At 45.7% G+C, this 25,820-nt stretch overlaps 1 protein-coding gene across 4 annotated transcripts; it reads left to right on the top strand.

The window, feature by feature from the left end:
- Positions 1 to 46: 46 nt before the first annotated feature.
- ORC2 (origin recognition complex subunit 2) lies at positions 47 to 25,326 on the top strand. 4 transcript variants are annotated; one of them, XM_048868863.2, is made up of 16 exons: positions 55 to 490; positions 1,270 to 1,413; positions 2,388 to 2,474; positions 3,754 to 3,846; positions 5,314 to 5,345; positions 7,280 to 7,337; positions 9,332 to 9,519; positions 10,935 to 11,033; positions 12,984 to 13,093; positions 14,745 to 14,877; positions 15,358 to 15,454; positions 18,158 to 18,304; positions 19,050 to 19,221; positions 21,680 to 21,741; positions 22,706 to 22,824; positions 23,933 to 25,326. In XM_048868863.2, exons 1-16 carry the CDS (start codon positions 400 to 402, stop codon positions 24,017 to 24,019), a joined length of 1,719 nt encoding a protein of 572 aa, XP_048724820.1. In that variant the 5' UTR covers positions 55 to 399; the 3' UTR covers positions 24,020 to 25,326. The 4 variants fall into 4 exon arrangements, with proteins under 4 accessions (XP_048724822.1, XP_048724821.1, XP_048724820.1 ...); XM_048868866.2 differs by having other exon boundaries at positions 61 to 443; XM_048868865.2 differs by lacking the exon at positions 18,158 to 18,304 and having other exon boundaries at positions 47 to 490.
- Positions 25,327 to 25,820: the final 494 nt, after the last annotated feature.

Raw genomic sequence — 25,820 nt, 5'->3', positions numbered from 1 at the left:
GCGTTTCCTATTGGTGCAGCGCAGTCCCCGCCCCTTTTGCCCCCCCTAAGCGGGGGGGGGGTAGGTTCGCGCTGTGCGCCCCCGAGCCTAGAAGGATGCGCCTTGTTCCGGCTCGTGCCACCCGCCTCCGAGCTTCCTGTGAGCCGCGGGGAGGGGGCGGGGCTCGAGGCCGCTGCAGCCTCCAGTTCCGCAGGCAGCTGGGGCCCGGGCCTGCCCCCCATTGCAGAGCCCCGCGCGTAGCCCCCTGGCTGTAAGGCGGCTCTTGCGGCCGCGTGCACGTGGTGGCTCCGCTGCCTGGAAGCGGGGCGCGTAGCTGCAGGTTTGCGGGGCGCTCTGCGGGGTGGGCAGTGCCCGGCCGCGCACCTGGCCAACGCTTGTTGGCATTGCAGGTTGTCTGCTATGAGTCAGCTGGAGTTAAAGAGAAGCAAGGTCCTGGAAGCCAGGTTTGTGGCTGATGAAGATGTTCTGAAGCACATTTCTGATACCGGAGGTACTGGTGGCTTAAGTGTAAACAAGGCACCTTGTTTTGCAGATAATTGAAATGTATCTAAGGTCAGGGTCGTCAAAATGATTGGAACCCTCTGGGTGCCCAACTTCATCCTGGCAGGGTCTGATTGCTCAGAATGCAAGTGCTCAGCACTTCCTGATAATTAGGCCTCTTTAAGGTATTTTGTATTAAGTATCTGAAAACTGAGGCACCTAAAATCACTAGTGCTGAAATTTTTGAATTTTAACAATTTGCATATTTCCAGTGCGGTAATGTTCTGAGAGCATCTCCTTTTAAAAACTTGGCTTGGGGTTTCTTTTTATGGTGTTCTGTGTGATCCCTTTAGACTTTATGGGACTCAAATCCTGATATGTGCAACTCTGCAGTGGCAGTTAACACTTCAGAATTGCACTGATGTCATCACTTATATGGATACTGAGAACTTGGTATGACATCTAGAAGTAGCTATGAAACCAAAAAATAGTCATGTTAATGTCTAAGTTCCAAATCACTATTTGGCAATTGGGACAGGTGCTGTATTGAGTTTCCATATGAATGTTAAAAGCGGAAACATTCACTGCAGCTTTGGTTATTTAAATTGTAAGCATTTGGGACTGGGTCTGTAGTTTTTATTCTATTTGTACAGCCCTTCGCACAACTTTGAGGGGTCGGGAGAAAGGGGATTGGTCCAGGACAGGAGCTCCAAGGTACTACTGCAATACTACTAATTAATAATTACGTTTAGTTTATCAGAAGTTACGGTTTTGTGGCTGTGATTTTAGGTGTTAAAGTTCGGAAGGACAGAGCTCAACTTGCGCTCAACGTAAAGAGATTTGTGAAGAAACTTGAGAACATTTCTGATGATGAGGCCCAGGAGATCCTGGAAGAGCAGAACTACGTGGCTGTTTTGGGGGCGTGTGCTGAAGGTATTTCTGGGGAAAGATATAAACTCTTGCAACATGTAAGTGGTGGGGTTGTTTGGCAAACAGTTATTTGCCTTCAGGGACTGATGCCCAGTGACCGCAAACTTGGCTGTGTGTGGTTGAATTCTAATGGTTCTTGGACTGCTTGTGGGGTTTTTTTCCACTTCCATAACATAAACAGCCCTTTCAAGTCCAATGATAATGTGTTGGTCTTGACTCCCATAGCTCAGGAATATGTCGGTGCTTTTTATGTATCCATGACTAAGAAATCATTAAGAAAGGGATAGATAAGAGCGAAAATATCGTATTGCCTCTGTCTAAATCCATGGTATATGCCCACATCTTGAATACTGCATGCAGATGTGGTTGCCCCATCTCAAAAAAGATATATTGGAAAAGTTTCAGAAAAGGGCAACAAAAATGATTAGGGGTATGGAATGGCTGCCGTATGAGGAGAGATTAATAAGACTGGGACTCTTCAGCTTGGAAAAGAGATGACTGGAGGGGGGGAATATGAAAGAGGTCTATAAAGTCATGACTGGTGTGGAGAAAGAAAATAACTAAGTATTATTTACTCCTTCTCATAACACAAGAACTACGGGTCACCAAATGAAATTATAGGCAGGAGGTTTAAAACAAACAGAAGGAAGTATTTTTTCACACAACACACGGTCAACCTGTAGAACTTCTTGCCAGAGGATCTTGTAGAGGCCAAGACTATAACAGAATTCAAAAAATAGCTAGGTAAAATCATGAAAGATAGGTCCATCAATGGCTATTAGCCTGGATGGGAAGGGATGGTGTCCCTAGTCTCTGTTTGCCAGAAGCTGGGAATGGGCAACAGGAGATGGATCACTTGATGATTATCTGTTCTGTTCATTCCCGCGGGGGCACCTGGCATTGGCCACTGTTGGAAGACAGGCTAGATGAACCTTTGGTCTGACCCAGTTTGGCCGTTCTTGTGTGCTTTCTAACAGATTCCTTGAGAAATGGCCCCAGTGCAGGTGGTGGTAAAATTTACTCGTTCCAGACTCCAAAACGTTCTGGCAAGATGGCAGAGCTGGGTATGTCTTCCTTTTCAATATTACCATGAGGATAAACTCTTTCTGGAATCTTAGTCTGGCAGTCTCCTTGTAATTTACTTGTATTTAAAAAGTACTGTTTTTGGTGTCTTACAATTGGCTTTATATCAAAAGTTTTGAGAAACAGAAGCTCAGGATTTGGACATATTGGTGATTGCTTCTGCTGTAATGGCAGCTCTCATGTTATAGTGGTCCCCTTTCTGTATGTGTTAATGCAGAGGTTCACATCCACTGTATTATGTGTCACCAGTAATTCAGGCTTTAACCACTGGTGCTCTGGGTTTCCCTTACTGTAATGCTGAACCTTTGTGCTGGGCTTCGTTGTCTCCTGTTCCACTGTTCATGCCATAATTCTACAGCAGAGTCTGAGCTGATTCATCCTTTAGTCTTGCAGGTGGAGTGTGAAGTTTGGAACAGTTTGAGCTCCATCGTGGGTTAGAACAAGCCAAGTGGAGATTCTGGCTGGTATAGCTGAAGTTTTAGTTGAGTGAACTGAGTAAAGTTTAAAGAAAAGGAGTACTAGTGGCACTTTAGAGACTAACCAAGTTATTTGAGCATAAGCTTTCGTGAGCTACAGCTCACTTCATCGGATGCATTCGAATGCATCCGATGAATTGAGCTGTAGCTCACGAAAGCTTATGCTCAAATAACTTGGTTAGTCTCTAAAGTGTCACTAGTACTCCTTTTCTTTTTGCAAATACAGACTAACACGGCTGCTACTCTGAAACCTGAGTGAAATTTAGATTCTCAAGACTGTTATTGCAATACATAGCCTTTTGCATTCAAGTCACCAGTTCAAATCCAATCCAACCTGATAATTATCAGAAGGGAGTCAATAAAATGTGAGTTTAGTCCAGTTCCCAGTGGACTGATGATCTCAACACATAAGCCATTACCACAGAGTCCAGTTCGGCAGCCTCAGACAGAGGACCAAGTGTCATGACTAAAATATTTTCTCACCTCAAAGGGTGGCCCCTTTGGGAGGGTGGCACTTAGGTCAGGCTAACTCTGTACCTGTCTTGTGGATCAGCAGAAGAGTGTAGTCTTGAAGAACCTTTCACTAATATTAAATTTACTCACAAAGGTAGAGAAAGAAGGGAAATATCTAGTGCAGCTCCTTGAAAAGGTTGGGAAATGGGGTTAATATGTAAGAGATTACTTTGGGCAAAGAACTATTTGTGTGTGACTGTGACAAACCCACAGCTGTCCAGTGTGCGTTTTGTGCCTATCACATTTTGAAACTATTCTCTTTTATTTAAAGCCTCTGAACTAGCCCAGACACCAGGGAAGAATGTAACCTTTGATTCCTCCCAGTATCCTGAGAAGCCAGCCAGCACCCCTCAAAGCAGCAAAAGTAAGTTCTGAGAGACTTCGGTGAATTGGAGGAAAGTAGCCAGCAGGTGTATCCCAACAAAAATGGCAATTAAGCAGGTTGGCGTTCAGGGTCCAACTGCTAGCATACTTGATATTCTAGGGTTAGTTTTGGGCTTTGTAAATAGTGCTGCTTAGTCTGCCTGGTGCTCTAGTTCTCTTGTGGATCATGCTGTTTGATTGTTTTTTTTCCTACTGGCTTTGAGCAGAATCTGTTTACTTCTCCCTTCTGCTGCTGCAGTGCTCAGTAACGTTGAGTAACTCCTTTGACTTAGCTGCATACACTTCACTTAAGAATTCTTTAATTCAGGGCTAATTAGGACCATGCAGGACTGGACTGGCAGCCCCTGTACAGGTGCACTGGGGAGTAAAATATGCAGGGTGTTGTCTGCACAGGGAGCTGAGAGAATGGAGAATCAGTGCGAGACACCTAGTGGCACATCTCGCAACAAAGAAGGCATGGCAAGCTGGCCTTTGGAATAAGCAAGGCCCATACCCTCGCCCTTACCTACCTGTTAGCTTTGGAGTTTTGACCTGGATTGGTGTGCGAGCTTGAGCAGGCAGGCCAGGAAGCAATCAGTCTGTTAACATGAGGCCTATCCTGTCATTGTCTGAGTGCTACGGGAGGAGGGAGAAGAAACATTCTTTGCTGCATTCCAACCCTCGCAGGAGGGCCCTGACTTATGTTCTGCAATGGGGTCTGGCGCTGGTTGGTGCAGCCCTGGAGAAGGACGGGGACGGACCATCCTGGAGATGTGCTTGTTCAGCATCTCCCCATGGCAGCCTCCGTGGGTGGCTTCCTGTTGGGCCCTCGATGGAATCTAAAGCTGCCCTCTCCTGGTGATAGCTGGAGCGGATGTAGCCTCCCAGTTCAATGGGTGCGCTATACCAAAGCCAGCCCTGCTCCTCATCCCCTCCTCTCCGTGCCTCACATCCAGCCCTGGTTCCCTCCTCCCCGGGGTCCTGGGAGGCATTTATCTGCTCCAGGCTGCAATGGCTGGAATGAAAGAACTGGGCACCCCTACCCCAGGGCTGGCTCAGGCTCCCCGTCCTGCCCCACACCACAGCTCTTTGCTGGACTAGTCATGGAGAATAGCCTCGCTTGCTGTCCCCCTCCTTCCCCGCTCTACCTAAATCCTTACCCCCTTCCTGCTCACTCAAGGTTTCCTGTCAGTCCCCAGTACCCAGGGACCCTGGCTAAAGCCACCAGTGCTGGTAGCACCACTGGCCCTTTCTTGGGGCGTATCCCCCCTCTGGGGCAGCTGCGGATTGCTGCACCTTGCACCCATGAGGGTGACTGGCCAGAGAGTTAACATGCAGGAACAGTATCTCTGAGACACTGATAGCAGATGCCTGGATTTCTTATTTGGGGAAACATGAGCATCTTGTGCCCATGTCTGTAGAAGTTGGCAGTGCTGGAAATATATGGTACTTTCATTTTGCTTTACAGAGTACTCTGCTTCGAACAAAGCCCAGCTGAAGGTGAGTGACTGACTGCTTTTTGTTTGATCTTATTTTAAAATACAAACCATCAGATTATCTTGGGGGATGGGGCGTGAAGAGCTTCTCCCCACCCGTCACCTCCCTAGGATTTTCACGATGCAGATGTCTCCATTTTGAAGCAGGGAATGGTTTAAATGAGTGCTAGAACTGCCGCAAATGAGGATCTTGGATTATGGGCTTTAGAGTGAACATGCAGATCAGTAGGTTTGACAGACTAATTAGCATGGGTGAGAGATGGTTCCCTTGCCTCACCCAACTGGACATGTTTGACATAGCATTTAATAGCATATTAAAGGGTAGATTCCCAGCAGCTTGTAAAACTTGCTGAAGTTAAATTGTCTACATTTTAGGACTGGAGGGTGTCAGCACTCCAGAAATGCTGCAAACTGTGGTGACTCATTAGCACTTGGTCACTTTATTGTCCACTAGTAATATGAATGTAATGCTGGGGAAAGACACCAGATTGATGAGACCAAAGTCCTCCTGGGTACAGTACAAAACAGGCAAACTTCATGCAGCAGCAATGCAAGCTTTCCTCTAGGCTGCCCCACCAACTTCTTTTAACTCTGAACTAGATGGACAGCCTAGAGGTAAGAGGGTAGTTTAGTCTCCATAATTCAGTTCAGCCTTTGCAAGTCTGCTGAAGTTGCATCAGGGCAGGAATGCCCCGTGGGAGTTCATGAAGTGAATGCTGGGAAATAGATGGAGACCAGACTCCAGTGATGATTTCTTATATAGCGCCATACTGTAGGTGTGTGCAGTGCTTTGAAGCATATTTGAAGAGCCATTCTAATCTGAAAAGTGAGTCTAAAAGATGGCATCATGGTTCCACATATGATCTACACAGTTCTAATTATTGCAAACTCAGCCTGGAATCTGAGTCTGGCTGTGTTCTTTCTGGGTTAGTTATCAGTAATAAAGATTCTACAATTGGAACTTGGTTTACAGTTTTTGCAGCAGAACCCAGCTTCCTCTTTCTGATCTGTATTGGCTTTGCTTGCTAACAGGAATACAAAGCAAAAAACAAAACAAAACCTCATACTTATTACACGAAGTAAATTGATGCAACTGAACATGCACAGATGATTGGACTGGCATTTGTACATAGTCACTTTAAGAGTAGACCTGCACTTGCAATGTGCTACCAAGGTCCAAAGCTACAAAAAAGTCTTGAAACCTACTAGGGCCCTGCCATGGGAGGATCTGTTTATATCTCTGCAAAATTGTCCTTAGTCCTTTGCCTGATGTCCTGATAATATATTGTGTTTAACTTGATGAGAAGGCTCTGTGGCTCTGCACATCCTGTGTCGTTCTAAAGTTAAACTCTTTTGGACATAAGACGTAATCATACCTCCTTCCCCCACAAAACAGAAATAATCTGTTTAACTGGGTTAAACGGACAGTGACTGAACCAAACTGCTCAGTGCTCCTCAGACACATTACATTGCTGTGGGGCTTCTCAACTCTGCTAGCCTGTTCTGGGTGCTCTGTTAGGCTTTGCTAGTCGCTCTCTTATGGGAACTCCAAGTGACTTTGGTGAGTAGAATATGTGACCTAGCACATCCTGGCTCTGTCTGGCAGAAGTGTTACCATTGTCATCACTTCCACGTGGCTTCTTCAGGGGGTAAGGGGTTCTGAATTTTCCGCATCCCAGTTGGGAGGACCTCCCTACAGACAAAGACATACACAGCCTTTCTGTCCTGTGTTCAATTCAGGGGATTCCTCTTTGGGAATCTGGCCCCATGGGCTCAGGGGGTGGTCACCTTCCACAAGGAATCCCCTTTTCCAAACATTCCCAGGTCCCTGCCAGCTGAAAGAGAGAGCTCAGAAATGAAACGCTGGGTCCTTGCCTAGAAAAGTGTTGCTACTGGTAGGGAATGTGTGACTTTTCTAACATACTTGTGCTCTTGCAGAGTAAAAAGAATGAATTTGTGTCCACAACACCTTACAGACTCAGGAAGAGATTGACAGGTAAGGAGAACCATTTGCAGTAAGCTCCAGTTTACAGGAGTACAGTAGCATTGATAAGTAAAAGCTTAGGGTGACTACTGGTGTTTCTGTTACTTAAAACCTGCTGTCTGAGTTCCATCTAAAGACTAGATAAATTCATGGATGATGGGTCCATCAATGGATATTAGCCAGGGTGGGCAGGATGGTGTCCCTTGCCTCTGTTTGCCAGAAGCTGGGAATGAGCGACAGGGGATGGATCACTTGATGATTACCAGTTCTGTTCATTCCCTCGGGGGCACCTGGCACTGGCCACTGTTGGAAGACAGGATACTGGGCTAGATGGTCTGACCCAGTAGGGCCGTTCTTATCTCCTCATGGGTGCTTCAAGGACATTGCTGTCTGCATAGAGAATTCAAGTGACTCCGAGGTCAAATTAGCATAATAGCCATCTTTACTGAGCCAGTTTTTGGGATACATAGTTCCTTCACTGCAAGGAACTGTTGCTGAGGTGTTGGGGTGTGAGTGACTTTAGGCAGCACCTAATCTTTCTTCAGTGACTTTATCTCAGCGGGTAAAACCATGTAAATAATCCCATCCATGCGGATGCTTTACTAAATATGTGGAATTCAGTTCTTCCGTTAGACTCTCTAATCTCTGTCCTCTGAAGGCTGGGAGTTTGTCTGTCAGCCGTAATCACTTGAACTGACTTAAGAAGCTGTTAAGCTTTTCAGAGTGGCAGGGATTTTAATATTCTATATCTGTAGTAGATGATTTCAAGTCATTGGCTGGCTTCAAGTGTGCAGGATCAGTGTGGGAGAGATTTTCATGTCCTGTTCTTACACGTGTTAAAACGTGTATCTGTGACAGTAAATTGAGCTAGGTCAAGGGTTCTCAAACAGGGTCGTGACCCCTCAGAGTTGTGAGGTTATTATGCAGGGGGTCACAAGCTGTCAGCCTCCACCCCAAACCCCGCTACATCTCCAGCATTTATAATAGTGTTAAATATTTTAAAAAGTGTTTTTAATTTATAGGGTGGGGGGTGTCGCACTCAGAGGGTTGCTGTGTGAAAGGGGTCACCAATACAAAAGTTTGAGAACCATTGAGCTAAGCAAATTAGCTTTTAATCTGACAAGCTCAGTTGTTCGGGCTTTATTCATATGTAGTAGAAATATATGAAATTTCTAGTAAAAATTCCATTCCAGTAGGATTGTGTGAACCTCACTTTGGGAAGTTTATAAATTACTATAATTCAGAAAATGAAGATCTCTTTTACATTCTTGCAATTGGGTTTGTGTGTAGTTTGTGTTAAATTGTCATGGGATCTGCACTCTGCATAAAGATAGTTGGTCACTTTTTAGGCTGAGGTGAAATTTTCAGATGTGCCTAAATGACAGTCAGTGGATCTCAGGATCCTAGGTACCTAAATTTCATTTTCAAAAGTGACTTGGTCTTCTAAGTCATTTGTGTGCTTTTGAACATTTTGCGCTTTAAAAAAAATTAATACTCCTTAGCACTTCAGAGCCATGAAAGAGTGAGCCAGATTCTGTTCTTGCTCTTGAATCAACAGAATTGTTAATAAAATTCCCATGGCAAAGCCTTTTTTGCTAGTGGTGACGTCAGCCAGAAAGAACCAACTTATGTTTAGAGGGCTGGCAGGTGGAATAACTCTTCTTACTAGTACAGACTGATGTAGAGTCTTTAAGAGAAACATGGAATTCCACAATGTCCTTTTTAGAGTCACTTTTCAGAGTAGAGCCGTACTTTGAGGCTTTTGCCAATTTGCAGAGCCTTACTAAATAATTGGAAAGAGAAGGGGGAAAGAGAGCAGTGTGCATATTTTCAAGTCAATGTAGAATGATTTTTTTTGGGTAGCACAATGGCTATGAAACCAGAGTAGGATTTGGATGCTTGGAAGAGGTTAGACAATGTGTAAGAGGAGACCTAGGCTACAGGAAATGTGTAATAAGGTCTCTCTGTAAAAAGATATTACCAGCTCTCAAATGTTTTCCACTTAGCTCCAAGCTTGCATTCAGACAGCGAGAGTGACTATTCTGCTTCATGCTCGGAGGAGGAGGAAGAGGAAAAGGACCACAAAGAAACCAGTGATGTCATATTGGACCAAAAGACCCCAAGTAAAACTAGAGCAGCTCCTACTCCTGCTTCCAAAAAAATACCAGCTAAGAAACTGAAGGAGGAACTGATGGTGAGTGTGGAGGAAATACAACCCTGATAGGAAAGGTTCAGAGACGCTTGGTGACAGTAAAACCTGGGCGCCCAAATCACAGGCTGGATCATGTCCAGCTGTGGCAAAGAGCTTCCTGGCTCAGTTCAGAACAAAAAGGTGCTTTTTGCTGTTCCTGTTTTACAGAAAGGAAGGCTTCCTAGTTTTTCCAGCTGGAGGTTGAGTGTGTGCATGCGAGGAGACCGCTAACCCATTTCTTATTTCTCAGTGCCTTTTCTTCAGATACTTCCCAGTTGTCACCCACAGATACCACATAGTGTCGAGGAAGAAATAGCAGCAGCATTTCATCTAGCAGCAAAAAAAAAAAAGCATGCCACTTTTTTGCCCCGGTACTTAACTTTGTGTGGTCTCTTCTCCAGTGCCAAAGATCCCCACACCATCTAAATTGCAGCCTTCTCATTCTGCCCTGCTGGAGGATATCTCTGCATTTTCCTTCCCTGAAGTTGGGCAACCTGACTGTGTAAAATCTGCCTTCGAGGAGACTTTTAGCCGAGATGCCAACCCTCTCTAATTTTCCATAATCCTCCCAATTTTCATGTGTAATTATAAAATTACTAATTCAGATTTAAATCTACTAAATTTGGAAATGCACTTATTTTTAAAATAATTGTCACCTGCCAGATCTGATGGGAACACAGCAAATAGTGGTGCAGCTGCGTGGGACACTGTTTTCCGCTGGACGGTGGCATGTATGCCTGCAGCACATCAAGGGTCTGATAAGAGGCAAGCCACAGCGATCCTCAGTGGGGCTAGAGGGGCTGGATTCACCACCCTGTTCATGCGCTTTAGGTACCTAGAGCACTTCCATGTAACCCAGCAGGGTCCACAAAGGGCAGTTAGAACACAACATGCTGCCTGTGGCGTGGGTGGTGAATCCGGCATCCCAAACCACACTTAACAATTGCTGCGGCTTGTCTCCTGTCAGACCCTCACGGCAGGGGAGAAGTGGCAGGAGGAGGAGAGCAGGAATGTGATGGAGGAGGATTATTCTGGGAAGGAGGTCCAGACCTAGCGTTGGCCAAGGAATTGAGGGCCATAGGTGGCATATGAGGGCAGCTTTCCTACACTCTGTCGTCGTGTTTGGGGCTGGGTTTCAGTCCCTCCCGCTTTCCAACAGATGGGGTGGGGGGAAGAGGTCAAAAGAGCCTCCCTAATTCCTCCCAAATCTTTTTCATAAACATTCCTAAAAGTCTGAGAGCGAGGTTGGCATCTCTGCTTTAGGTTTTCTCCTCAACCCCATCCCCTCTGAACTGAGGAGCAGGTGTGGCTGTAAAGTGGCATCCTAACCCAGCAATTTGAGTCGAGAGAGTGGGGTGGGAAGAGAGAGAGAGCCCACAGAACCTACCTGAGACTGACATTTCGCTCTGCCTTTTCAGAGCAACCTGGTGGAAGAATACTTTGAGGCACACAGTAGTTCCAAAGTTCTAACCTCCGATCGAACCCTTCAGAAGCTGCAGAAAAGAAAGCTGGATCAGGTACAGTTTGTAGCAGATGAAACCATCTTCAGAACGGAAGGCCTTGTCTGTGGTGGACTTTTTCGCCCCCTGAAATTTCCCACTGTTGCTACTACCAGTTCAGCTTTACTGGTGATAGCAGTGGCGGGAGCCCTAGGGTAGACTTGTGCCAACAGTCCATTGGTGTTTGAACTATTATGCTTTGTACAGCTGCTCTGAGTCGGGTCAGGTGACACAGTGGTTAAACTGCTGTCGCCTTCTCTGTTCTAGTGCTCCCACCATTGGAGCTGAGGAAAGTGGTAGCAACAGTGGGGAAACTGTTGTGGGGAGGAGGGAAATGTGTCGTAGGTGCTGGCTAATAGGTCGGTTGAATGTTGAAATCGCTAGAATTCAGGATGCAGGGGAGGTAGAAGGGGATGATACAAATAGAGGGCAGCAATGAAGTCTGCCTTTTGTGAACAAATTTGTTAAAAGTAAAAACCCATCTATTCCCCCAGATGAGCTGAGGGGAGTATTAATGGTGTGGGGGAAGATTTCAGCTCTGGGTTTGTGATTCAAATCCCACCCAGGTTGGGGGCAGCCAGAAATGTTACTATCTGACAGCTATTCAGTGGCCTCTGTATATATGTGTGAAAGGGAGTGTTGTCCCAATCTGGTTCCCAGTAGACAGGCCTCCACATCTAACTCTGGTGGCTTCTTAAAAAAAAAAAAAAAAAACTCAAATGTGCCACTTGTTGACACTCCCCATGGAGAGGCTGTGGATTGAATGTATCATGGAGAATGAATGATCCCTTCGTCCCTAGAGGTGGCCCCTTCGGAGCAGGGACTCAGAGAAACAGGTGCTGCTGGTGCCTGCTGTCTGTTCGGTGAATATCTAAGATTTTTGTGTCTGGGGTTATCGGTCTCACTCCATGTTACCAAAACACATGCGTTCGGATTACCTGCTGGCTGCTGCCTGGATTGTGCATAATGCATTACCCAGGGAAAACTCTGGTGGATTCCAGGTAGTTAAATTGAACGCTCCTGTGTATTGGGAAATCCAGACATGCAGTGTTTAATCTTCTGCTGATATCAACGGGACTAATGGGCAGCTTGATGCTCTGAAAGCTTTGTGTTTATTTGAAATAGCACAGTTGCCTTCTGTTTTCTCTCCAGAGTAAACTTTCTCCTGCCACATGGTGGTGGGAAGTGAATGCATTAATTGGAGAATTTGAAGCCTGCATAGGTCTCATGCCACAGCAGTTCCAATTTCATTGCCAACATTTTAAGTAGTGTTGCTAGCTTACACGTCGGGACTTTGGCATGTCTCTTAAAAGCCTGAACTTGCCCTGCAGATTCGTAATACATTTCTCATAACACTTTCTCTGGTGAGACTAGTTTTGATCTGCAGGTTAATTCTTTCCTATTTGTTTTCTAATACTCTGGAGTCTTCTCTTTAAACATAATACCTCATGGACTTTAACCCTTTAGTGACTGAATCAACTGAACTAATGCAAACCACATTGACAGGCACTCTGGTCTTGCCCAATGCTAATGGGGTTGTCTCTGGTTCGGTGCATCCATTATGGCCAGAGCATGCTCAGCGGAGGAGAAGCTGTGAATGTGCCATTGTCTCAGTAGCAGTATGCCCAGATGCTGCAAGGTGAGGCAGAATGAGCTGTGACCAAGAGACAGGGTTGAGTATCAGCCTTGATCCTATTCTCAGATCAGCCAGAGATTTCTGTGTAAAAGTGGGCAAGTCATTTGCCTTCCCCATCAGCAAACCTGGGCTAATTGTTCCCAGTGGAGTATTGTAGTTTAATTAATTAATACTGGTAAAGCACTCTGATCTTTGAATGGAAGGTGCTGTAGAAGTGCAGTGTTTGTAAGGGTTCAGTCACACATTCCAGGCACATATTTAGACACCTGTTTAGTCCTTGTCTTCAACCCTAAACCCTGTATGACTGTCCTATTCTCCCCTTCTAAACACAGCAAACGCTGCTTGTCCTCCTAAACAAGGCCCCCCCTGCCTTCACTGCTGAATTGAAGGAACTAAACCAACAGCACGAATCCTTGTTTTCCAAATGGATGCTGCAGTTACAGTAAGTATCAATGGATTCCTCTAAGAAGATAACAGTGAACATTATTTCCCAACATAGCATCAGGAAAGCCTCTGCTAATTTAAATTATTGTCCCACAGATGGGCAATGGAATGATTCACTGTCTCAATTAGGGTTGAGGTTGCAGGATAAGCAGGTGTAATTTCTTAGGTGAAGTCCGTGTAATGCATCTCTTGAGACAAGTATTGCAAAATTAACTATGAGCTGAACAGCCGGGGTTTTTAGAGGTGTAGAGTGTCCTCAGTTGATGGGAGCTGTAAGTGCTCATTAGTATATTTTATAAACAGTCGAGTGTATGAGAGAAGGGGGAAAGACCATTTAGAGCATACAAGTCTGTTAGCAAATCACCAGTACCACTTTCCATAAAATCTGGTTTTCTTCAGTAGCGTAGTAGTGAGCTTTCTTAGCTTGAGGGATCTAATAGTTAATAGTTGCGAGAAGAAAAGTGCCGAGTCTGTTGAGGACTGTAGGAGCTCAAATTCTGTGTCAATTTGTGAGAGAGTGAGCAGGGGTGGGGGCACGCTTCCATTATATTTAATGAGTGTTGCTTTGAGCTCTAAGGTTCCATGGTGCTTTACAGAAGACAAGGTCCCTGCCTCTAGAGGATTCGATCCTAACTGGGACAAAGGATACAGTGGCTAGTAGCACAGAGGAGGGCAGGTGCAGACTTATGGGAGGACATCAGTGCTAGAAGGCTTTGTGAAAGGAGTGTGGTGCAAGGAGGAAATTGCGGTGTCATGGTTCATGGGACAGGCCCAGGCATATGGGATAATGTGAGGAAAGATGGCAGGCTGGTGTGACAGGGAGCAGTTGGCGATGGAAGATACTATATGTGGGGAGTAAGAGCGACCTAGGTTTACAATAAATATTCTCACTGGGTCAAATCCAGAGAGGTCTCGCTTGCTTGCACTGAAGTTAGTGGGAGTTGTCTGTGCGCAGCACCTTGGGATCTGACCCACTCTTGCCTCTTCCATTGACTCATCATTCTTCCTTTGAGCCTTAGATGCTGTGCCTCTCCTCATAAGAGGTCTGTGATCTGCAGTGTCCTAAAGCATCCCTGTATCTGCCTGTCTCTCACTACATTGGATAATTAAAGGCTAAATCACAAGTATTAGAATAGCATGTCTTGATTTTGAAATCATGACCTTTGACCTGGCTAGAAAAGACACATTAGAAGCAACTGGTAGGCTTCCATTTGCTGTCTCATAGCTGCTGTGATTCATGGGAAAAGCTGAATGTACTGTGCCTGAATAGCTTGTTGGAGGGGCCTGTGCAGTGGCTTTGTGAGCAATTGCCATGTTAGTCTGCGCTGTTTCAGAGGTCCTAGATTTATATGCTGATAGTCTTCAGACAAGCATCCCTTTCTTGTGTAGGACAGCAAATTCCCAGGTCTTGAATATGCTGACAAACACTCCTTTTCATTACATGGAATGACCATACCCGCTCATCTCAAACCCCTACAAACTGAGGGACTGGCTGGCTGCAAGCTGAAGTAGCCTTGACTTGATTGACTCTTTAGAATTAAAAGATTGTAGGAGGAGAGGGGATCAGATTGTTTCACATAATGAAGACACAGATGTGAGATTCTAGGACCTGTCGGTTTGATTCCTTTAATCTGCTCTCTTTGCTGCAGCCTGGGGTTCAGTATTGTGCTTTATGGACTGGGCTCAAAGAGAGATTTATTGGAGAAGTTTCGTACCTCTCTGCTCCAGGATTCTGTTCACCTTGTTGTCAATGGCTTCTTCCCCAGCATCACTGTGAAATCAGTAAGTGTGACAAAGCTTGTGAGGTTTTTAAGTTGCTGCTTGTTATCTGCAGCCACTAAAATCTTCCAATACAAAACATTTAGTGTAGACCACAGGAAGCTTTCCCAGTTTCTAAGCACAGACTCCTCAATGAATAGCATTCCCTGTTCTCACTTCTCCTTGAGTTTAAAGAAACTTTGGCCATGCTAGGGATTGGTGTACCTGTCATTGCTGTACCTGAACTAGTGCAAACTCCCGAGTATAGATGAGGTATCCCATAATATGCAACCTACTCCCATTTCAAGCAGAGAAAATCATGACTTACCTTGACTACCCTAGGGGTTTGCACTATGTGCAGCTATGCTGACAACTGGTCACAGACAGCTGGAATTGGTGCAGATCTTTGGTGTTAGCTGAGGCCCAACTCTTAGATTTGGTATTAAGCCCACAGTTATCAGAAGTCCCTCAGGATGATAATGATTTTGCACTTTTCTGTTACAGATTCTGAACTCCATAACAGAGGAGGTGCTGGATCATGTGGGGACTTTCCGCAGCCCTATGGATCAGTTAGACTTGATCATGAAAAGATTTAAAGAAGGTAAAGCGGCTGAGCAGGTGCCCTAAAGCTTAGACTCTCTCTGATCTTGGAAAAGCTTGTGCAAGTCTGGTGTCTTCCTTGAAATCGCATACACTTCTGACTTGCTCAGTTGCAATCTATGTGTTGACTCTTGCTGTTCTGTTTCCTGTATTGTGATTTTTGTGGCTTTCCTGGAAAATATACATAGCTCTCTGAATAGAGGCGTAAGTGCACCAGGGTGCTGGCTTCTTTGTTGTGAAATGTGTGAAGGTATCTTGAAATTGAATGCCTGGAAATACAGCATTCCCTTTCCTCAGTTTCAGCATGTTAGCTTAGACCTGTTGCCAAGGAAAGGTGAGAAAATGAGCGTTCTGACAATGAGCACGAGAGCCTCACGTCTGCTCTACTGAGTGCTTAGTCTCTTCACTTGGTTCATTGGAGGAGTTTGTGCCATATATCTCATCAGCTGTAAGTTCATTGATAGAACAGAATATGGGTAAAATCTAAACTTTTTGTTTGGGGGTGGGTGGGAGAAGGAGGTTCTTACTGGTTGCCTGAGGGCCTGAACAACACCCATTGAAGCCAAGAGAGCTGAAAATTTCAAAAAAGCCCAGATGCCCAAATACCACTGACATTTAATGGGAGTAGGGGGCTGAACTCCCTTAAGCTCCTTTGAAAACCCCGGCCTAAGAGGCTTGCCATAGGCTTCAGTGGACATTGGATTGAGCTTTGTATGTACGAGGTCTAATTGGCTGAAAGTGACTGGCGATGTAACTTAATGTATGCAGACCCCTCTGTTGTTGATGGCTGTTTTGAGCAAACGAAGTAGGAAGTGGGAGTTCACGTTCTAAAAGCAATGTTAAATGGGTCCTGTCATATACAGAGTGCTTGCTGAGTTTCATATGTAACCGTATAGCTGTATGCTGTGTGTGTACAGTCCCAGTAGCTAAATTTTGTGTCTACATCTGTCCATATATGATGTTGCCATTGGAGCCTTAACTCATGTATCTTCCACCCCGCAGATGTTCATCCTTCATCTGTCTTTGTGCTTTCCTACAGAGAGTGGGTAGGGGAAAGGTTGGCTGGCTGGAGGCAGGTCCCCAATTGTAGCTGTTTTTATGCAGCATCACAGGTGCTAAACTCTAGCTGTCTCCCAGAGCCATGGGCAGTTGAGTAGCTACTTGGTTTCTGCACAAAACAGAATTTATAATTGGCTAATGGTTTGTCAGGCAGTTTACTGGGCTTGCCAAGCAGCTGTTTCTTTGGGAGCTTTAGCAGCCACAGGCTAAGTTTGAACTTTGAATGTTCATCCATTTGCATTGTGTGTGTCAAAAAGTCTTAAAGTACATCTTCGCAGCAGCTGGGAGATGCGATTCCCAGCTTGGGTAGATATACAGCCCTATCTTTGCTTAAGCTAGCATCTAAAAATAGCAGTTTCTGTGGCAACCAGGGCTAGCCCCTGGAGTACATACCCAGGGGCTCGGGCATGATCATACTTGGCTGCTTAGGCTAGCTGCCCACCACTGCCACCCTGCTCTGCTCAGGTTAGCATGTGTACCTCTGCCTGCACTGGGAATTACATCTCCGAGCCACTGTATAGGCATACCCACACAGAGCTCCTTAAAGGCATGTTGAGAGAGATTACTGTTCAAGTCAGTGGGCTTTGGATCAGATCCTCTGTGAGTGGGAGGGTTTTATTTGGTTTTCAAACTTTTTTTTTCTGGCGACCCAGTTGAAGAAAATTGTTGATGCCCGTGACCCAGTGGAGCTGGGGATGAAGGGTTTGGGGTGTGAGAGCAGCTCTGGGCTGGGGCAGAGGGTTGGGGTGCAGGGGTGAGGGCTGCAGGGTGGGGCTGGGAATAAGAGGTTCAGGGTGTGGGAGGGGGCTCAGGGCTGGAGCAGGTGGTTGGGGTGCGGGAGGGTGTCTGGGCTCGGGTGAGGCCAGGGATGAGGGGTTTGGGGTGCAGGAAGGGACTCTGGGTTTGGGGGAGCTCAGGGCTGGGGCAGGGGATTGGGGCGTGGGCTTACCTCGGGCGGCTCCCAGTCTGCGGCGCAGCGGGGGTGCTAAGGTAGGCTTCCTGTCTGTCCTGGCACCGGAGACCACGCTGCTCCCCGGAAGCGGACAACAGCAGGTCCAGCTCTGCGTGGCTCTCACCCACAGGCACCCCCTACTCCCCCAGCTCTCATTGGCTGTTTCCTGGCCAATGGGAGTGTGGAGCCAGTGCTCAGGGCAGGGGCAGCATGCAGAGCCCCTTGCCCTTCACCCCACCACCACCACCTAGGACTTCTAACGGCCCGGTTGGCGGTGCTGACCAGAGCCACCGTGACCTAATCTCTTCCATTCCGCAACCCAGGACTGGGTCACGATCCACAGTTTGAAAATCACTGGTATAGAGGCTCAGAACTAAAGGCATAAAAAGCTTTAGCCCAAAAGAGAAACTTCTGGACAGATTATGAGCAAGTGAAGCGGGGGTTGAGAGCTACAGTGGAAAGAACTTGTGTAAAATATTTCAGATGCCCTGAAATACAGGCTGATTGGCATCCGCAGGGCCTAGTAACCTGAAGGGGAAAGTCCTTTGACACTTGAATGATGGACGGACGTGCATAGGGGATTTGACAGGACTGGCTTGCGCTCAAACCACAGTGAGAAAGAGGAATCTCTTCACTCTTAGTTCAGCTCCTTAGTGTGACTGTTCCCTTGCTGTTTTTTTCCCCCCTTTGTAGATTCTTCCTTGGAGCTCTATCTCCTCATCCATAACCTGGACAGCAAGATGTTGAGAGGAGACAAAAGCCAGCAAATTCTTGCACAGTTAGCATCCCTGCCCAATGTCCACCTCATCGCCTCCATCGATCACATCAATGCTCCACTCAGTGAGTCCCAGGGCCTTGGTCTCCTCCACTGTGCTTCCAGAAAAACCACCCTTCTGGGATTGTTAAATGCACTATGTATATTGCTTGTATTGCCATATCTCTGCCCCGTGTGTGCATAATGTACATGTAGCTTTCGATTAGCACCTGGAGGCCATGATCAGATGAGTCCCATTGCCCATGGGGCTGTACAAACACTCAACTATAGCTGCCAATCACTGTCAGATTATCTATAGAGTACTAATGCTTTGCTGAACCACTGGTTCAAACCCCACGTTGTTCAGACTGGCGCTATCTTATAACTTCTAACTGAAAGTGGAATGGAAAAGGGGATGTGTGCAGAGTGCGTGTAAATTCTTTGGTACAGAGAACGTTTCACTCTGAGTGTAAATGGCTGAGTAAATAATATTGCTCTATATAAGTGCGGATTCACTAAGGCAGTGGTTCTCAACCAGGGGTATGTCATAGGGGTACACAGAGGTCTTCCGGGGGTATGGGACGGGTTTAGAGGGGTTGCAAGTGCAGGGCTGGTGTTAGGGGGTAGCGAGCAGGGCAATTGCCCGGGACCCCACACAGCAGGACTTGGGCTTTAGGGGTCCAGTAGTCTGGAAAGGTTGAACCACTGCTCTAAGGTTGTGCTGCTGCACTAAGCACTAGACCTTAAAATGTTTTATATTGTATGACTGGGAGAAGCTAAATCTGCAACCCTGTCCATCCTTTCTTCCCTTTTGTGTGTGTGTGTGTCTAGTGTGGGATCAGGCAAAACAAAGCCTCTATAACTGGCTCTGGTATGAAACAACCACTTTTAGTCCCTACCTGGAAGAAACCTCCTACGAGAACTCGCTCTTAGTGCAGCAGTCTGGGTCTCTGGCTCTGAGCTCCCTAACGCATGTCTTGCAGAGTCTCACTCCCAATGCCAGGTAAGATACTATCACGTTATTGTTCTAAGAGCTAGAAGCCCCAGTTAAGATTGTGCTAGGTGTTGTGTGTACGTGTAGTAAGAGACAGGCCCAGTCCCAAAGATCTTACAGATAAGAATCAAAAAGGGTGAGAGAGACAAGGCTGTCATCTCCAATTTCCATATGGGTAGAGCCCTGCGTGGATACAAATTTATATCCATGGATAGAAATCGGTATCCGCAGAACCTCAGCGCTTTCGCGGGAACCGCAGCAGCAAAAGGAGCTGAATGTGGGCGCTGCTCCTAGGAGCCAGCGCCCCACGCTGGCAGCTCCTCCAGTGCAGCTGTACCGCTCCCAGCCGTGCCCACTGGGCTGGGCACTGGGCTCACAGGCAGCTGTGCCTGGTTGTGCTCTTGTGTGCAAGTGGTGCACACTCCCAGACAGGAGATGCAGACAGCTGCGTGGAAGGGGTGGGGGCGGGGCTGCAGGCAGTACACCCGCGCTGGAGGAGCTGCCGATGCGGCGTGCTGGCTCCTGGGAGTGGCGACCCCATGTTCTGCTCCTTTCGCTGTTGTGGTTCTGCAGATACTGATTTATATCCGCGGATATACATTTTTATCTGCACAGGGCTCTGCATATGGGGAACTGAGACATGGAGTGATTAAGTGACTTGCCTGGTGTCATTAAGAAGTCAATGGTGGAGCTTGAATTGAACCCTGATCTCCTGAGTCCCAGTCCAGTTCCTTAACCACATGCCATCCTTCATCTCACTTTTCTCATAATTGGAAAGCAAGGTCCCCGTTGGCTCTGTCTCAGCAGTGTGGATCTCAGTCTAGCTGGAGAAAGTTTAGAATGCAAAATATTGACGTGCCAGCAGAGTCTGTATACACAATGACTTGGAATTGGTGTTCTGCTAAGTGCCCCTCTTCCGACTGCTTAGTGAGTCACTGATGGGTGAGGAATTGAGGGAATCTCCACCCGCTCTCTCAGCCCTTCTTTCTGACTCCCTGAAATGTGCTCTATAGTGAAGGAGCAAGGTGACAGCCCTTACAGCTGGGGAATTGCAAAGGCTACTAGCCTACCTCCTGGGGAGGGGGGTTGGGGGGGGAGAGAGAGAGAGAGAGAGAATATGGAACAGCTTCCTGGAGAGATTATCTTGCAGAGCCTCTCCCTGCCCATTCAGTATTGCAGAATGTTCCTGTGGCAGCTGTTACTTTCCCATGTAAGGTTTCAGAGTAACAGCCGTGTTAGTCTGTATTCGCAAAAAGAAAAGGAGTACTTGTGGCACCTTAGAGACTAACCAATTTATTTGAGCATAAGCTTTCGTGAGCTACACCTAAGTGAGCTGTAGCTCACGAAAGTTTATGCTCAAATAAATTGGTTAGTCTCTAAGGTGCCACAAGTACTCCTTTTCTTTTTCCCATGTAAGCAACTGCAACTTTGGAAACCAGCATAACTTCGGCTGCTTTCCGTGCTGTTTAGCAGACGGAGACAACATGTAGAGTCCTCACCAAGAGATCAGCAAGTTCACGATGGACTGTAGTATGGGAGCCACTGATGTACAGCACTACAGAAAATAGATAGCTAGTATGCTGGCGTGGCTTACTAGACCTTTCATTCTAACAACCAAGAATCTTGCCATACAAATAAAAAAATGGAGGATCTGGATTCCTGTATTGGTGCTTCTACCACCACACAGACACAACTCAATCTCAATTTCAATAGCAGTTCCTGCTGCGTTTGCACATAGAGTGGGTGGCTACAGACACAGTCTAACAATACCGGACAGCTTGCTTTTGTCCATGGAGGAGCCTGTGTATGTGTTGACAGCCATCCCTTGGATGGGGTTTGGTAACATCTAAGACTTTCCACCTTAAATCCACCTCAGACTCTTTTAAAATACAAATTCAAAGTTTTAATCTGAAAACCTGCAGGGAAAAAGAGAATAATTAAGTGACTTCTGTGTTTGCATCTTATTTGAGTAAGAAAGTCAAGCTTGTTATTTCTGTAACTCATAGTGAATACTACTAACTGGATGAAAGGAGGCAGGTTCCATGACCAGCATATTGGTTGGTTTTTGCAGTGCAATGTATGAACTACAGAATTGCTTTGCATTGCAGTGTGACCTGCCATTTTTGATTTCTTGCTTATAGTGGGCAACAATAAAAGAATTAGTTGACTACATGGGTGTACTCCTGAGTCCTGTCTCCTGGGCTCTATGGAATGATAACTTAATTTGGGCTTTGTTCTATAGAACAATCGGCTTTCTGACACTTTTCAAGTTGATTGTTTAACTTGGGTTCCAAGTGATCAGTAGTCCTTACATGATGGAGGAATGGGACCACTTTGAATTAATGGCTCTTGGAAAGCAAGTCTTTTCCTCCAGCTGCTGCATACACACAAGACTCTGTTCAAGAAAAATTGTTTAACATTTCTGTAATGGCCTTCCAAAAAAAAAATAATTTTTTTTTCCCTATAGAGGGATTTTCAGACTGCTGGCTCAGTATCATCTGGAGAACAAGGATAACCCATCTTACCCAGGTACCTGGTGTTTGATGTAGGAATGCATGTGGCATTTCCTCTCTTCTCTTAAGTGGCACCATTGACAGATCAGTCAAGGTGCTAAAATGGGAGAACTCAGCTTCTGTGTGTTGCCATAGCAGATTTACTGAAACTGCTGGCTCTTGAAAGTGAGTTTAGTACAGAGCATCTCTACCAGTGCTGTGCATTGGGCTACATGTTCTGGTGTGTGACATGAAATCAGATGAATGGCTGAGTTCAGAGGATCTCTTCTTACTGTCACCCATGGTGATAGTGAAATCCTCCACATGAGGCTGAGTTACAAAACCAAGGAAGAAATTGACTGTCACACACCATCCATTGATTAGGGGAGACCAGGAGTCGAGACCTCTTGGGTTCTGTTACCACTTCTGCCACTGACTAACTGCGTGACCTTAGTCAGGCCACATAATCTATGTCCTGGCTTGTCCACCTATGATACCTACAGGTTAATGTCTGTAGTGCTCTGCAACTTGCAAATAAATGGCATAGTATTAATAATCTAGGAAGATAAAGATATAATATAGGAGCTTGCAGTGAACAAGAAACCCACACTGGGCTGTGCGCTTGAGGTGCTCTGAAAGTTTGACTTTTCCAAATGGAGGATCTTGTACTGTCAGATCTGCCACTTTCCATTCCTGAAATCCCTTTAGCTTGGCTGTATCTGTGGAACAAAGCTGTGGCTGACAAATGCATTAAATATGGTCAGGATGTATGTTCTGACTTTGATCAGAGTAACAGCTGAAATAGCAGGAGATTCCTTCTCCCTCTTTTTAAGGGGGCTCCTCAAATTGGATGTCCCAGTAATGCTGCTTTATAGTGAGCAAGCTGTGCAATTTATCCTTCAGGATTGCAGGAGAGGAAGTAACTTTGCCCTCTACCAGAGCACATGGATCTGCTTTGGTTGCTGGCTGTCTTGATTTATTTAACTCCTCTCCATACCCAGGACTATCTTTCCAAGACTTCTACCAGCGGTGTCGGGAGGCCTTCCTTGTGAACAGTGACCTGACTCTTCGGGCTCAGCTGACAGAATTCAGGGACCACAAGCTCATCCGGACCAAGCGGGTGAGCTAGGCAACTTTATCTTGACTGTGGCTGCAGGGGTGGCCTTACTTTTTATTTCACTACTTGCATACTGTTGAGTTTACCTGAGACTGGGGCAGCACCTGAGATGAACTGTACCCATGTCCAAAGTACACTCTTCGAAGCACTGACAAATGGTCAGTGCATTAGAGAAGGGCTGAAGGCCTATAGCATGCTACCTGCTTTTGCATGCAGGCCTCTCAACTTTCTGTGTAATGGAAAGAGACTGCAGAAAGTGCAACATAGCTTAGTTACTTAACAACACAGAGCTCCTCTGGGTATTCAGTGGAACCCTGATTACCTGAAGATTTCGAGGAGCAATCTGAAGCATTTGGATAACTAGAAGAGACTATTTAGCAAGCTTTGACGTCTGTTCTTGGAGTCCCCAGAATGGAGACTGCTAGCCAGCTCCAGCAACAAGGCTGCATTCCCAGGTCTCCCAAACCCAGAGCTCTGTGTAGAGGATCGTCTAGCTGCAAACTGACTTAACAACAGGAGGCAAGCACAGGGCTCTGGCCTTGAGGGACATAGATCAGAGGAGTGAATAGAGGCACATTACACCCTTGGGGAACTTAACAGAACTTTGCTTAAGCACAGTTGTACTGTGATGTCTGCCTGCATTATCACTACCGCATTATAGCTGATAAATGTCTGAAGAACTCCTGTTGCCACTTTTCTCTATTAGACTGTGTCCCTCTTTTGCAAGAAATACTGCCTCAGGACATACAGTGTAAGTCATTTAAGTAAAGTGAAGTAAGTAGGGACTGCTCCCACTCTCTCGTGTAATATGCAAGGGTAATTGAGTCAGCTGTCTTCTAAAGCTTTGGGGTTTGTCTCCCAAAGCAGATATGAGCTGATTATTTCAATGTGCTTTTTCTCTTGTGGGCATGCTAGGGAAATGTTTCTGGATTAATATTGTAGTTAGTACCACTGAACGCTGACCTGGCTGGGCATCTCACTACATAAGGCCATGTTGGTGTGTCAAATCTGCGCTGTTTGTAACAGTGTTGTCTAGTGGCTCATGTCGCATTTTACACCGGTGCAGTTTCTTTGCCACAGTCCTGCGTTGACAGTGTGTGTCTGTTTTCAGGGAACAGATGGAGTGGAGTATTTATTAATTCCTGTAGACAACGGAACCTTGACTGACTTTTTAGAAAAAGAGGATGAAGACATGTGAATCCTCTCAAATCCCAAACCATCTACACCGACTGTTATCAAGGGCTGCTGGAGAGGAGTCTGAACTTGGATCACTCTCTCCCTTTGACCGGGGCTGCTGGACCACTTAATGAAATGTGACACTTTCTAAGTTTGGTGTTCTAATTACTTGGAGTAGTTTTGGGTAAAGAGTTCCATAAGCAAGACATATCTTACTCTTGAGTTTAGATTTGTCTGCTTTTAGTCTTCCAGCTCACATGATGCCTTCTTCGTATCTATGCAGCCACCTTTACGGACTAGGAAAACTAACTCTTCAGTAAGATTGTGCCTTCTGCTCATTACCTCTCTGCAGAGGAAGGTTTCGCTGGAGCAGCTCACTTGAGGAATGCAATGACTTCATGCTCAGAGCTTTATTTTGAACTAGAGGTGTAATTTTTCACAGCTCAGTGCTTTCCAGTACTCCCTACATTGGTCATGCCGATGGGCTCCTAGTGTGTGAAGTTGCTGAGATTTTAGAATGCCAAGTGATCTACCTTGAGTGGTTAAGTTGGGAGTGGAATAAAAGTGGAACATAAATAACAAGGGGTTGAAATGTTGTGGGTAACTTATTAAACCATCCCTCTCTGCTGAAATGTTGACAGAATAGAGGAGCTTTCCCAAAATCCAAATCCTTTTACAAGGGGGAATCTATATTGAAAATTGTGACTGGGAAGGGCTCTACAGTGACCTGTAATGGGAAGGAGGGAAAAACAATGTGACTTTTTCCTGCTTTATGGTATGTACAGAAGGCTATAAAGTATTTTCTTTAAAATCAGGGATGTCTAACCTGGATTTCCTGGAGAACTTTTTGGAGGTCCTGAATAGAAGATGAGAAGTTCAACAAAGACCACTTTTCTCCATGGTATTTTTTTAGGCATTTGCACTAAATTAAAATGTATTGTTTATGTTCGAACAGTCTGCATGAGATAACTTTCAGTCTCCTTTCACCTGCATGATTTCTGTCCTAGTCTACCAGTTCTCCAGGATCTATAGTGCCTTCTAGGAAAACCAGAGATCTGATCTGAATTTCTAGTGTAGAAGAAAAAATGTGGTTATATGGGAGTGTAAGGATACTTTGAGGCCTTCTCCATATATCAGAGGCACCGATGTAGTATTTTTTTCCTTTGCAGGTCACCTTTAGGCTCTGCAGTTTTATCACCTATGTAAAACTCTGCCAGTCAGACTTCAGGGACACTTGAACTCTTATTGCCTAATCTTGTGGCAATCCATTTTATAAATGACTGCTTTGAATTACCAGAATGTTAAATAAACTTTTATTCATGTTCTCTAGTTTCTCTCACAGATCTCCTGGTGCATAGATGACAGAAACCTCATTTTCATTCTTGTCTACGCTATGGCAGGTGACACAAGGCATGGCTGCATTAAGAAGTGAATTTAAATTCTCAGTTCACCCCTATGTTCTCAGAATCTTCTGTTTCTGAAAATTCAAAGGGAAGTCTGCCCCCTTTTTACTACTAATACTTAACACTTAAAAATGACTTACAAACATCACAATGGGGAACTGAGGCAGAGATTGTGACTTACCTGAGGTCTCCAAAGGCATATCAGCTGGGGCTAGAACTCAGAACTCCTGGTAGTGACTCCCATCTAAGCAGGGGAGGGACTTTGTTTTAGTGCCCATCACATACTGAGTCCTGTGCTTAGACCACTTGATGCTCAGGTTACTGTAGAACTGAAAACTGAACTGAATTCTGTTTTGGAGGGCCACAATGCAGTGCTGTACTCTTCCCCCCCCTCCCCCCCCAAACAGATTGTTAAAGATA

This window comes from Caretta caretta, chromosome 11, assembly GCF_965140235.1.
Source record: "Caretta caretta isolate rCarCar2 chromosome 11, rCarCar1.hap1, whole genome shotgun sequence".
Taxonomy (NCBI): domain Eukaryota; kingdom Metazoa; phylum Chordata; order Testudines; family Cheloniidae; genus Caretta; species Caretta caretta.
This window is presented reverse-complemented; position numbering and strand designations above follow the sequence as displayed.